At 38.5% G+C, this 13037-nt stretch overlaps 2 protein-coding genes across 2 annotated transcripts; both read left to right on the top strand.

Annotated features, from left to right (window-relative positions):
* Positions 1-6174: 6174 nt before the first annotated feature.
* On the top strand, positions 6175-8609 carry LOC110910866 (15.4 kDa class V heat shock protein). The gene is made up of 2 exons (XM_022155446.2): positions 6175-6534; positions 8124-8609. The coding sequence occupies exons 1-2, from the start codon at positions 6231-6233 to the stop codon at positions 8396-8398; spliced, it is 579 nt and encodes a 192-aa protein (XP_022011138.1). The 5' UTR covers positions 6175-6230; the 3' UTR covers positions 8399-8609.
* Positions 8610-10432: 1823 nt separating this feature from the next.
* On the top strand, positions 10433-12653 carry LOC110914836 (cytochrome P450 716A1). Its single transcript, XM_022159525.2, has 4 exons — positions 10433-10939; positions 11293-11740; positions 11921-12108; positions 12206-12653. Exons 1-4 carry the CDS (start codon positions 10439-10441, stop codon positions 12530-12532), a joined length of 1464 nt encoding a protein of 487 aa, XP_022015217.1. The 5' UTR covers positions 10433-10438; the 3' UTR covers positions 12533-12653.
* The last annotated feature ends 384 nt before the right edge of the window (positions 12654-13037 follow it).

Genomic DNA, 13037 nt, shown 5'->3' on the forward strand with positions numbered 1-13037 from the left:
CACAATCTGTACAACCACAACGCCACCGTCACAAAACGGCAACCGCCACCACAACTACTTAGCCGCCGTCACGACCTAAGCTCCACCACCTAAACACCGCCTCCCGTCGGCCATAATCTATCTATCTCTAAAGCCCTAACACTCGTCTTTCTCTCTCTTTCCGGTGGTCGGAACACACCGCCAGCCTCATGCTAACTTCAGGCGAAGGACAGGGATGTAAATTCCGTCGGTGAGGGGCAGTATTGTACATAAATACCACGATCGCACTGTGAACCTTCCTGGACCGCCTCTGCTCTGAGCCCTCTGTAATACCACTCGAATCCGCCATCCTGTACCACCGCCGGGGGCTGAACGCCGCTCGTTGTTCCGATATGTGAGGTAAACGAACAAACCACCCTTTTTTGTTATTTATTTTGACTAAAGGCTTTCGATTTGGGGTTAGGGTGGGTTGTTTCCGGCGACTTTGGAGTTTGGGTTTGGGTTTTACTGGCGAGAGATTATGAAATAGAGTCGTGTAATTTGTGTGTTGTTTCACTGTCGTCATCTTTTGTTTTGAAACAGAGATGAAAAAAGGAACAGTGAAGCTAAGACAGCTGGCTTTTTTCCGGCAGTTGACGTTGAGCGGCAGTGAAGTGGTGACAATGCTTCTTCATAATTTTTATTTGATTGAATTCCGACATGACGTGTTTCTAAGCTTTAAATTTGAAGATATCCCGCCGGCCCCTCTAGGTATACTCATACCTCAACTACGGTGTGAGCAGAGACAGAGGCTACATTCTCCAAGTTCTCTTTAACGGCTTAAGACGGTTAGAATACAGAGGTTATGATTCCGCCGGAATATCCATTGATTCCGGTGCCGTCTCTGTCCGTGTGATTCGCCTCTTGTGTTTCGTCAAGAAGGAAACATTGAATCGCTAGTTACGTGTGTATCAGGGTGTGTGTGATTGTTTTTTTTTGGTTCATCGTGTTGTGTGATTGTTTATTGAGTATGATTGTAGTAGCTTGACCTGTTATGAATTATGATACTAAACATTTGTGAAACGCAAAGATACCACAAACGACAAAATGTATATAAAAAATAATAGAACAATGGACCATCTTGTCTAAAACGCCTTTGAATCTAAGAACAAACAATGGGGCGTCATCCTAAAAAGTTCTGGCTATACTTACTATGGATGAAGCCATTCAGAGAGATATTCTGACCCTTTGGGGTCCAATGGCCTACGATTTGAAAAATGCCATAAACGCTCAAATATTAATACAATGAAACCATTAAAACGCATTGTAATTATTGAATTTGGTTAACGCCAAAAAATCTTAAACGCCAAAAATAAATCAATATTGTGAAAAGTGGAAGATAAAATGACAAAAAAGCATATACGCCCTAATTATGTCGCGCGCCACGTGTTGGGCAGGATGCGTTCTCACCGTTCTCACACTTTTGGGTGTTTTCTCTTGATTCCGTACCTATATATATATATAATTTAAAAAAAAATTATCGGGCCCTTATACGTTTTTGGCCCTGAGCCGGCACCCACTCGGCCCTAGGACGAGACTCCGACAAACTTTATTAATGAAAATTAAAAAAGAATGAAAAGATATACAACTTTGGGGACTAGTCAAACCCGGGACAAGCTCCTCTGATGAGTGATCTAACCCCCGAAACACAACCTAAATTAATGGGCCTAACAATTGGGCTTCTGATAGCTCGGCCCATAATTATATTGTTATGCCCTAAACTCTTCATGTATTCCTACATATACATTTCTAAGGACATGGGGTATGGGGTTTGGGTTGGGGGACAATGCTCAAGGCATCATTCCGGATGGGCTTGGGTTGGGACGTGGCCTTTGGGGCTTGGGTTTCAAGCCGGGCGTGGGGCGGGGGAAGGGAGCTGACATGGCGGGTTGTGTATGGCCAAAAGAAAAGAGTCGTTGGGCTAGCCGTTGGCCAACAGCTATATTAAAAAAATAATAATAATAATTTTTTCTTCCATTTTTTCACTATAAAACTCACATTTTTCTTCTATTTTTTACCACATTCAACCACATCTTCTATACATCTTCAATTCTCCTTCTACAAAACGAAAAAATGCATCCTTACAACCGTCCTTTTGACCCGAGCAACCCGTATGGATTCCAAGAAAATAATCCTAGCCCACCACCCACTCGTTCAATAGCTCGTCCATTTTTCATACACTCTCCTATGCCCGACATGGCGGGTTATGCATCGTATATCGGGAATCGTTTATTTACTAACTTCCCACACACCGACGATTCGATACCTACCCTGTTTTCACAATCGCCCATCGACCTTTCACCAACCTCCATCGACCTTTCACAAAACGAATCCGTTCCCGAAACTCAACCACCCAATGATGGTCCTTCCGCATCGAAACCCACCAAAAAGAGAAGTCATAAGAAAAAAACCGAGGAGGATAAAGTAGTTGAAACCGCCAAACGAAAACAACAAAAAATGGGTCTATGCTGAAGAAGTTGCATTGGCGAGGGCTTGGTGTGAACAATCTCAACATTCAACTTTAGGTATTCTTAACCTTTGTTTTTATTAATGGAATGGTTTTTTTTTATATAAGTTTGTAATATATTAATTTTTTTAATCAAAAATCTAGATCTGATACGGCATCGCCTTCAGCTGGGAGTTCTGGCTCGCGTAGGGGAATATACAGCGACCAGTTGGATGACGTTTCATGCAAGTTGGATACATTCAATGTATTCCAACAACAAAGGGCCGAAATACGAAGGAGTAAAGAAGCTAGAGATGCCGCTAGAGATGCCCTGAAACAAAGACGGGATGATTTGAAAATTCTATCCCAGCCGATTGATCACCTACTGTGGTGACGAGTTAGAACTAGTCTTGGCGTTGAGAGAAAAGATAAAAAACAAATATAAAAGTTAGGAATTTTTTTTTAATTTTCTTTATTTAAAAATATTTAAAAAATTAAATTTGTTGTTTTAAATAATATTGAAATAGCCCAGCGGGTCAGCCTAGCCGGTCAGCCTAGCCGGTCAGCCCCACGAAGCCCACCAAACTCACGCCCCAAACCCCCGCCCCACCATACCGTGTTGAATGTGGGTTTAGCCCATGTCTGCCACCCATTCCACGTGTCAACCAATGCCCAACCTAAGCCCCAACCCAAGCCCCACCATACCCCACGGTCTAAGACTGCGGGGTATGGGGCGGGAGTTTGGGCGTGGGTAGGGGGAAAACGCCCAAGCCACCACCCCGGGTGGGCATGGGTTTCGGCGTGGCCCTGGGGCATGGGTTTCAAGCCAGGCGTGGGGCGGTCTGGCCAAGCTGACATGGCGGGTTGTGAATGGCCAAACCAGGCTAGCCGTTGGGCTAGCCGTTGGTCTATTTTAAAATTTTTTTTTCTTCCTTTATAAATACTTTACAATATTTATCATTTTTCTCACACAAAATCAAACACATAAAACACAATCTCGCCATGAGTTCTTCAAGTTATACTGAATCGTCATCATCATCTGACGATGGGCCGGAAATATTTCTACAAACGATCGCGACGGTGGTGAAAGTTATCATTGAAAACAAAGAGGAGGAGGAAGAGAGTCAACAACCTAAACGCAGAAGAAGGTACATCGCTCGTGAACGAAGGTAGAGCGGTCGTTACCCACTATGATGACGATGATTCCCAACCAGGTAACGTAACAGACCAAGATAAAGCGGTTAATGAATTTTGGATCAAGTCAAGGGATATACATCACAACCTTCGATCTGATTTGGTGGAACATGTTTCAACGATTCCTGGGTTCGAAACCGACGAAGACGACGAAGACGACGAAGAATGATTGTTTTTTATTTTAATAATTATTATGTTTGTTTATGTATTTAAAAAAAATATGTTTTTTTATGTTTTTAATTAATTTAAATATATATTAAAAAAATGGTGATGTGGCTAGGCCACGCCGGCCCAACCCAAGCCCCACCATACCCCATTAAAACTTGGGTTTGGGTTAACATCCACGTGTCAGCAATTGCCCCAACCCACGCCCAACCCAAGCCCCACCATACCCCGCAGTCTAAGGGGAATAATGCCACGCAGCTTGCCTGGCACTTCCCTATTAGACCAACATTTTTTTATTTAATTTTATTTCCAGTTTAAAATAACGCTTTCGTCCTTTGTTTAAAATTACGTTTTTGCCCCCAACTCAAAATAAAATTATAATTTTGCCCCTATCTCAAAATTACGCTTTTGCCCTCGGTTCAAAAACTCACTTTTAATTTTGTTCCCAGTTTCAAATTATGGTTTCGCCCTCCGTTTAAAATTACGTTTTTGCACCCAGTTCAAAATAAAATGTTGTTTTTTCCTCTAGTTCAAAATTACGATTCTGCTCTCAGCTCAAAATTACGTTTTTGCTCACAGTTCAAAATAAAATTATGTTTTTTCCCTAGCTCAAAATTATGATTTTGCTCTCAGTTTAAAATTATGATTTCGACTCTAGTTCAAAATATAATTTATGATTTTGCTCTCTGTTCCAACTTTTCACGTTCTTCAACGTAATCCCTGCAAATCATACTTCTTTCATCATTAAAATGTAGTTCTTTTTTCATCAGTAATCTAGAAGGGAAAAAACGCTAATATAACAGATTAACGGAACCATTAAGTAGCACATGTGAGAATACGTTAGATACCATACTATTGTGTTCATTTTACAAATATAGCTGAGCAAGAACATTTTTTATGTCCCACATCGCCTAAAACTCATTAGGAGAGGGTTAGAAGGAGGATAAGTACCTTATAAAATGGAAGTTTCTTGTAAGAAGAAAAGCATTGGTTCGGTTGGAACCAGTTTACACCCAGTTAGGTTTTAACTGGTTTCAACATAGTAACCCTACGGTTCGGTTTGGGTCCAAACTAGTTTCGTCTAAACTGGTTTTCACAACAGGCTAAAAACTGGTTCTGGTTCCCAACCCTGTTTTATTGTGCACCTCCACTTCTATCTTTTTTTGAAATGACCACTTTTTTGTATTAGGCCACATCTACTTCTATCTAGCTGCCCATACAAGTGCAACCTCATATCACTACCATTGTCTGTCCCCGTTGCCGCTTGACATCCTTTCACACCCGTTAACCGTTTATAACATCCTAACAACACCAAAATTTATTTACTCAAGGGTAAAGAAGTTATTCTCCACTACATTGGGCCAAAAGAGGAACTAGATTAGATGCAGCATTCACAGAGTTAAGTCATATACTAGACTGGATGGGAACAAATAGACAAATAGTGATGATGGGTTCGGTGTCCCAACTAATTTATCTGGTTCTTGTTCCGAAATGACATTTGAGTGTGTGAGAGTTATTTTAGTTTCGCATTTGACAAATACTTTAGTGTAATATTCAACATTGACACGGAAGGAAAACATGCAATAAGCTACATCACAAACCCTCTTTTGAAATAGCAAAACTAGTTTCACTTCAAAGCCCTTGAATTTATTTTCTTTACTGATCAATCTGAAATTACCCTTGAATTTATTATCTAGACCGATCAATCTGAAATTACATATTTGATATTTCTTTCTATAGTTTTGGATAAAGATTTAATTGGATTAATGAGACATGTGACGCTAGGTTGTCATGAAAGAGACTTAATAAAAAAAAAGAGTTAAATCCTATTTTAGCCCCTATGGTTTGGGTCATTTTACCAGTTTAGTCCAAAAGTTTTTATTTTTCGTCTGTGGGTCGAAAAAGGTTTCATCGTTGCCATTTTAGTCAACTGGGTTAACTTTATCCATTATTTCTGTTAACGAAAATGTCAATTCGGTCATTTTATATGGCCGAATTGTCCTTTTAGTTAACAGAATTACATATAAAATGACCGAATTGCCCTTCTCGTTAACAGAAAAAATGAATGAAGTTAACCCAGTGGATTAAAATAGCAACGGTGAAACCTTTTTGAACCCACATACAAAAAAATGAAGCATTTGAACTAAACTAACGAAATAACTCAAACCACATAGACTAAAATGACATTTAACTCTAAAAAAACTATTAAACACATAACCAATAAAGTATGCCCGACTAATAAAATCAATGTAGACAACTTTATGTCCAATAAGTTATGCAACATGTTGAGGGTAAAACCGTCATTTACCCACAACAAATATCTGAATCAGAACCTCAAATTGATTTGAGTGGATAGGGTTTTTGGGTATAATGTAAAATTTCAAAACTCCAATCATTTTGCAAACCCATGATCATCCCCACCACCCACCACCCAATTGGTAACTCTATAATTATTAATCAAACCAACCACCTCTTTCTTCATTCTTCCTTTGTAAATCTGGTTTTAATCTCCCAGAAATCTCATATATCTTGGTTTTTGTACCAAGAGATTATCTGCAAAAAAGGAAGAAAAATGGAGTTCTCAACATTTAACCCTTCTTGGCACTCCTTTTTCACCTCACCTCTCCTATTTCCTTACCCATTTGTGCCTGAAAACTATGTTCATTGGACTGAAACCCCTGAATCCCACATTTATTCTGCTGACATACCCGGTATTATATATGTTACTATCATTTTCTTTCTTTCATATCTGTTTCTTAATAATATCATGTCACTATTATTATCAAGAAAGTTAATTTTGTTTAATTTCAAGATTTCTTGATTTTTTTTTTTTTTTTTTTTTTGGGTCTTTAGGGTGGTTTCTTGATGCTAACTTGGTTAATTGGCTAATGATGTGTGGTTTCTAGGACCATTGGTTTAATAATATCATGCCAACATTTTTATCAAGAAAGTTAATTTTTTATGTTATCAAGATTTCTTGGGTCTTTAGGGTGGTTTCTTGGTATTAATATTAATTGGCTAAAAAAGTTTGCTTTCTAGGGCAAACCAGGGATGAGCAAATAGTACTCGTCGTAGTACCGAATCAACCCGGTTTCGGTATCGACTTTTGAGATTTTCGGTACCGGTATTTACCGGGTTTTACCCTACCGGTACCGAATCGTACCGTACCAGGTATATTCGGTATCGGTACCCATTTTTGGGAATTTTCGTACGGGTACCGGTTCTGCATCGGTCAGTATCGAGCTCATCCCTATCCCCAGGGCAAACTCTTGAATGAATTGGTTTAATTATTCTCAAGAAAGGTGTTTTTTTTTTTTTTTTTTTTTTTTTGGTAATATCAAGATTTGTTGAACTTTTGGTTCTTTAGGGTGGTTTCTTGATATTAAATTGGTTAATGATGTCTGTTTTCTAGGACCAACTCTTGAATCAATTGGTTTGATTGCACATAACACCATTATTATCAAGATAGTTTTTTTTTTTTTTTTTTTTTTTTTTTTTTTTTTTTGTATAATATCAATATTTCTTGATTTTTTTTGGGTCTTTAGGGTGGTTTCTTGATATTAACTTGGTTAATTAGGGTAAAGTTTTCAGCTTTCTAGGACCAAAATTTTGGATCATTTGGCTTTAATATGTTAATTACACACAAGAATATGTTTCCAAGCATCCTTTTTAAAAAGTTCCTTTTCTATAATATATCAAGATTTCTTGATTCTTTTCTCTATGGTAGTTTCTTAATATTTTGGTTAACTGCCAAATTCACTAATGATGCCTGCTTACTAAGAACAATGTTTGTGCCCTGTTCGGTGACCGTTTCGGTTTTCAAAAATTGTTTCCAATACACACCACTCTTTGAAAAATGTTCCTTTTAGACCATGTGTAGTGGTTAAGAAAAATAATGCCCCCACCATGGGGCATTATCCGACACGTGTCATCCCAGTCAGCATGGGGCGTTATTGCAAAAGTGGTGTAGTGGGAATAATGCCCCTTCCAATCATTAAACAAAAAAAAAAACAAAGATAGTGCTCATTGGTTAGTCAAACAGTTGACCACTCCCCATTGGCCACCCTTTGATCTCTTAAGCGTTATAATTAAAACGCTTGTATGCAAATTTTCAAAAAATAACGCCATATAACGCCTAGTGTAGTGGGGGAGGGGGCGTTTTGGGGCGTTTTTTTTCAATTTTTTTTTAAAAATAACGCCCCACTACGGGTGGTCTTATGTATAAGACAATGATTTCTAAGACACCCTTGTTAAAAAGTTTATCTTTTTGCATAAGACAATCAAGATTTCTTGTATGCAGGTGTAAGGAAGGAGGAAATCTGTGTGGAAGTCGAGGATTCGAGGTATCTAATAATTCGTACCGAATCAGCTGATGATACGGTGACAACAGCTGGCGGCCGTACATTCATGAAAAAATTCAGGCTGCCGGATACTATTGATGTAAATGGGATATCTGCTTGTTACGAGAACGGGGTGTTAACGGTTACTGTACCAAGATCTTTTGTTAGAAGGGGGTTTTATATCGAACCGGCTGATCTGCCACAGCAGACAGAAGTTCTTGCGAGGGCTGCTTGAATCCTTACAAGGTTTAGGACATCTTATGTATAAATCTGATGTTTTTAAGGCTGTTCGGATTCAGAAAAAATTATAGGCATTAATTGCTTTGGGAAAATATTATTGGTGTACAAATATTCATTTAGATCATGTAGGCCTTGGTACTAAAATTGTTCATCTTATGCAATGAATAATGTGCATTGAAATACCATCAGAATGTTCATATTGGATACATATATTTTCTAACCCATCTTTATTTTATTTTATTTTTTTTTATAGTTAATAACCCCCTAGAGCTTCCACTTAATTCGATTATTTATTTCTGTTTGAGAATTTGTTTGAATCGGTGGATTTTTTTCGTCACTGCATTGATAAAAGTCTATTTTCTAGCAGTATTAAAGTTCTACTTGTAAAAGTTTGTCGCAGCCTTGGTGGAGCTGTAGTCATATGAGCATAATCCGATTTTTATCTGCAAGACCGCAAGAAGGCACTTAACCTTGTCAAGAGGGTCACTTTCGCAACCCGATCCCAGATTGAGATTTTTTTTGAACGACGGCTTAAGAATTAGGGAGTGTGTATCGGCCTGTTAAAAAAAGTAAATATGAATATTTAATGAAGAGTTAATTACTGTTTTTGTCTCTGTGGTTTGTCAAAAATCACTATTTCAGTCCATTAGTTTAAAAATTGTGATTTCAGTCCCTGTAGTTTCACTTTCGTAACCATTTCAGTCCAGCTCGTAACCATTTCAGTCCCTGTACTTAACAGAATAATGGATTGAAATGGTTACGAAAGTGAAACCACAGGGACTGAAATGGTTACGAAAGTGAAACAGCAGGGACTGAAATCGCAATTTTTAAACTAATGGACTGAAATAGTGATTTTGGACAAACCACAGGGACGAAAACAGTAATTAACTCTTTAATGAATTTATAGGGTGAAACCAAAGACGACGAGTGAGTACACGATAATTGCACAAGACAAAGCTTAAGCATCCGGCGGCATAGCATATATGTATATATGCTTGTTTGTTAGTTGTTGGACTTGTTTTGGGAGTTAAACAAGATTATCTATGTAATTATTAATCAGTTAATGATATTAAATTCTGTCATCAAGTTATGTCTACAGGGTTCCATATGATTGAGTCTTTAGGGTGTGTTTGTGTGTATATTTTTTAAATTGTTTTGGATGTACATTAATAATTTACAATTCAATAAATATCAGCATAAACATGATTAAGTTGTTGGATAATCATTTTACAATTACACTAATAAAAGCAATCATAACTAGAACTATGAGAGATGAATACAACTTCAGATAATTATAGGTATAAGCTTATTTTCATATTCTGTGTTCTTCAACCGTCAATTTGATTTCATGAAGCAGATGTTATTCTTTTAAGTAGTGTTCGTTTCGTGTAATGTAATATAACTGGAATAGTATTTTAAAGAATTCCTTTGAAACCCATAATTTTGAGACTAGCTAGCAGTAGAACTAGAGCTCCGGATCCACGATTCGACATGCTGACACATCCTAAAAACAAAATGTGGTGACTTAACCCACCCACCCAAGAGGAAACCCATAACTAAGAAAACCACCTGGCTCAAACCGGAGCAAATTACTCCAGATGAGACTTCAACTCACAACCTCCCATAAGGAATGCGATGAGGCTACCGCTAGTAGTGGCGAAGCTTGAGATTTCCGACCGGGGGGTCAAAAACTTATATACCCAAAAATTTCTATAAGACTGGGGGGTCGAAAACGTATATACCCAAAAATTTCTATACGAAAACTACATTCTCCACTACTGAGCGAAAAGTTCTGGAGTCGGCCGCCCCCTCCCGCCCTATAGAAGCTGCGCCAATGACCGCTAGACCAAATTGCGTTTGGTTATATAGGATACTTTACATCCTAAATAATGTTTTTTAAGAAATTCATGTGGAAAATAGGATATTTTTCAGTTGATGCCATTCACATAAAAAGACAGCCAACCAACATTAAAGTAACATGAGCTACATACATATATACAAAGGATTTCTCTTCGAGTGCTTTGTGTTTCTAACCATGGGATTAATGATTTTTACTTTATTGTTAGTGTTGATTTTGATTCCCCTTTTCATCTTTTTCCAACATAAGAAGTACAACGATCAACTACCGCCTGGTTCGTTGGGACCGCCTTTCATAGGGCAAAGCCTCAGCCTTTTAAAGGCCTTGAAGACTGACAGGATTGAAAAATGGTTTCAAGAAAGAATAACAAACCATGGTCCGGTTTGGAAAGCAAGTCTTTTTGGATACCCGACGGTTGTTTTGCATGGTCCAACCGCAAATAAGTTCATATACACTTGTGATGGGAGCCTACTCTCCAACACACAACCACCATCAGTCAGCAAGATCTTAGGTTCCAAAAATATTATGGAGTTGTCCGGAAATGATCACAAGCGAGTCAGAGTGGCCTTGGTTTCATTTCTTAAGCCTGAAGTGTTGAAACAATATGTTGCCAAAGTAGATGAAGAAATCCGACATCATCTTCAAACGAATTGGCATGGAAAACATGAGGCCCTACAGGTAAATAATTGTTCATCCATCTTACAATAAATTTATAGTGTGTATGTGTGTGTTAGACTAGATTCATTAACATATCTTATTCACTACAACTTCGTGAATGGCCGAAAGACAAGGGGGTACATGCACTAATCGGCAGTTGTCTCAATTGCTGAGTGTTATGTGCCTTATGTCCAAAGCTTGATGCAAAACTACTATCGAGCCGGGGGTCTCACTGGAAGCAGCCTCTCTATTCCTACGGGGTAGACGTAAGACTGTCTACATCTTACCCTCCTGAGACCCTACCTTAGCTTTGCTATTGGTGGGATTTACTGAGTATGATGATGATGATGATCTTATTCACTACAACTGTGTAGGTGCAACCCTTGATAAAGACCTTAACCTTCAACATAATTTGTTCGCTACTTTTTGGGATTGAAAGAGGACCCAGACGGGAGAAATTTCTACCTCTTTTCAAGGATATGATGGCAGGTTTGTTATCAATTCCAATCACTTTGCCTTTCACTAGATACAAGCGTGCGATTACCGCAAGGATGAAACTTGTGCCAATGCTTTTACATCTTTTACACGAGAAAAGGGACGGGCTTATGGAAAAAACTCAACAAGGCAATCCTCATAAAGATCTAATCACTTCGATGCTTAGCATTCGTAATGATGATGGCTCAACAATGATGTCTGAAGAGGAGATCATCGACAGCATCATTGCTGTGATGATGGCAGGATATGACACGACCTCCGTCCTTCTTACCTTCTTGGTTAGGCTTTTGGCTAACGACAAATCTATCTACTCTAATATAGTACGAGGTAACACATTGTTGCACCCATATTTGTTGTAATCATTTGCAAAAACATACATTAAGATGCATGCACTCATGCCATACATGGTTCGGTCCCCTATTTCTTACATCCATAGTTGTTTTATGCATAACAAATACCAAACTACAATTAGTCAAATAAACTACATTTATATATCTGAAATCTCAGAACAACAAGAAATAGCCACTATTAAAGCATCCAATGAAGCTTTGAGATGGGAAGATCTCACCAAGATGAGGTACACATGGAGAGTAGCTACTGAGATGATGCGGATAAACACTCCTGTGCCTTTAAGCTTTCGACGAGCTAAGCAAGATATTGAGTATGGAGGATTTATAATTCCTAAAGGATGGCAAGTATGACACATAATAGTTTTATCAATTAGGAGTTAAGAGACACAATATCTTATAGAACAATCTCTTAATTGATTATATGTATATAATGTGTTTCCAGGTATTATTATCAGCCTCCATGACACATATGGATCATAGCCTTTTCCCAAATCCAACCATGTTTGACCCTACTCGTTTTGAAAAACACGCACCATCACCACCACCTTTTAGTTACGTGGCGTTTGGAGGTGGGCCGAGGATGTGTCCTGGTATTGAGCTTGCAAGAATGGAAACTTTAGCCATGATACACCGTTTGGTGACAACATTCACTTGGGAGCTACTTGAGAAAGACGAGTCCTTCAAGAGAGTTCCAATGCCAGAATTCGATCAAGGGTTGTTAGTTCGGGTCAAGCCCCTAAAACAAACCGTGTTGTCATATGAAGCATGATTATTGGTAGGAATTTATGTAGCCCCTTTTATTTTACTATATGAAACTAGTGATGGGAGTCACTTATTTTCTGTTTATGGACTTTTATGTGAAGCTAATGTGACTTCGTGCTATATACCTCCATGAGTTTCTTAGGCAATTTGGCCCAGGGCGGATCTAGCCCACATTTGTGGGTTCCCAGAAATCTAATGTGTTTGGGAAAAAAGAAAAAAAAAATAGTGAGAACTTTGTAGAATTTAGAAAAAATTAGTGAGAATTAAAGAGAATTTATCAAAAGGAACCCATTACAATAACATCCTGCATCCGCCACTGATTTGGCCCTAAAGAATTTCCAAGTTTTGACGCAAAAGATCAACCAAATTCTAGACCTAGACCGGCTTGCTTTAAAAGATGCAAAGATTAATTACTCGGTGGGTTGGCACCCCACTCCACCTCAGTAAGATGGCGCTACTTCATCGATACACACAAAAAAACTATGGGTGTTAACCACTTTGGCCGTTACCGG

The sequence above is a fragment of the Helianthus annuus genome, chromosome 15, assembly GCF_002127325.2.
Source record: "Helianthus annuus cultivar XRQ/B chromosome 15, HanXRQr2.0-SUNRISE, whole genome shotgun sequence".
NCBI lineage: Eukaryota > Viridiplantae > Streptophyta > Magnoliopsida > Asterales > Asteraceae > Helianthus > Helianthus annuus.

What these genes read in the sequence shown, in the direction of transcription:
- LOC110910866 (XM_022155446.2), top strand. Translation starts at nt 6,231, where the DNA reads ATGATCATCCCCACCACCCACCACCCAATTGGTAACTCTATAATTATT. An exon ending in TTATTCTGCTGACATACCCG is followed by an intron (nt 6,535 to 8,123) that starts GTATTATATATG and finishes TCTTGTATGCAG; the next exon opens with GTGTAAGGAAGGAGGAAATC.
- LOC110914836 (XM_022159525.2), top strand. Translation starts at nt 10,439, where the DNA reads ATGGGATTAATGATTTTTACTTTATTGTTAGTGTTGATTTTGATTCCC. An exon ending in CTACTCTAATATAGTACGAG is followed by an intron (nt 11,741 to 11,920) that starts GTAACACATTGT and finishes CTGAAATCTCAG; the next exon opens with AACAACAAGAAATAGCCACT. An exon ending in TAATTCCTAAAGGATGGCAA is followed by an intron (nt 12,109 to 12,205) that starts GTATGACACATA and finishes ATGTGTTTCCAG; the next exon opens with GTATTATTATCAGCCTCCAT.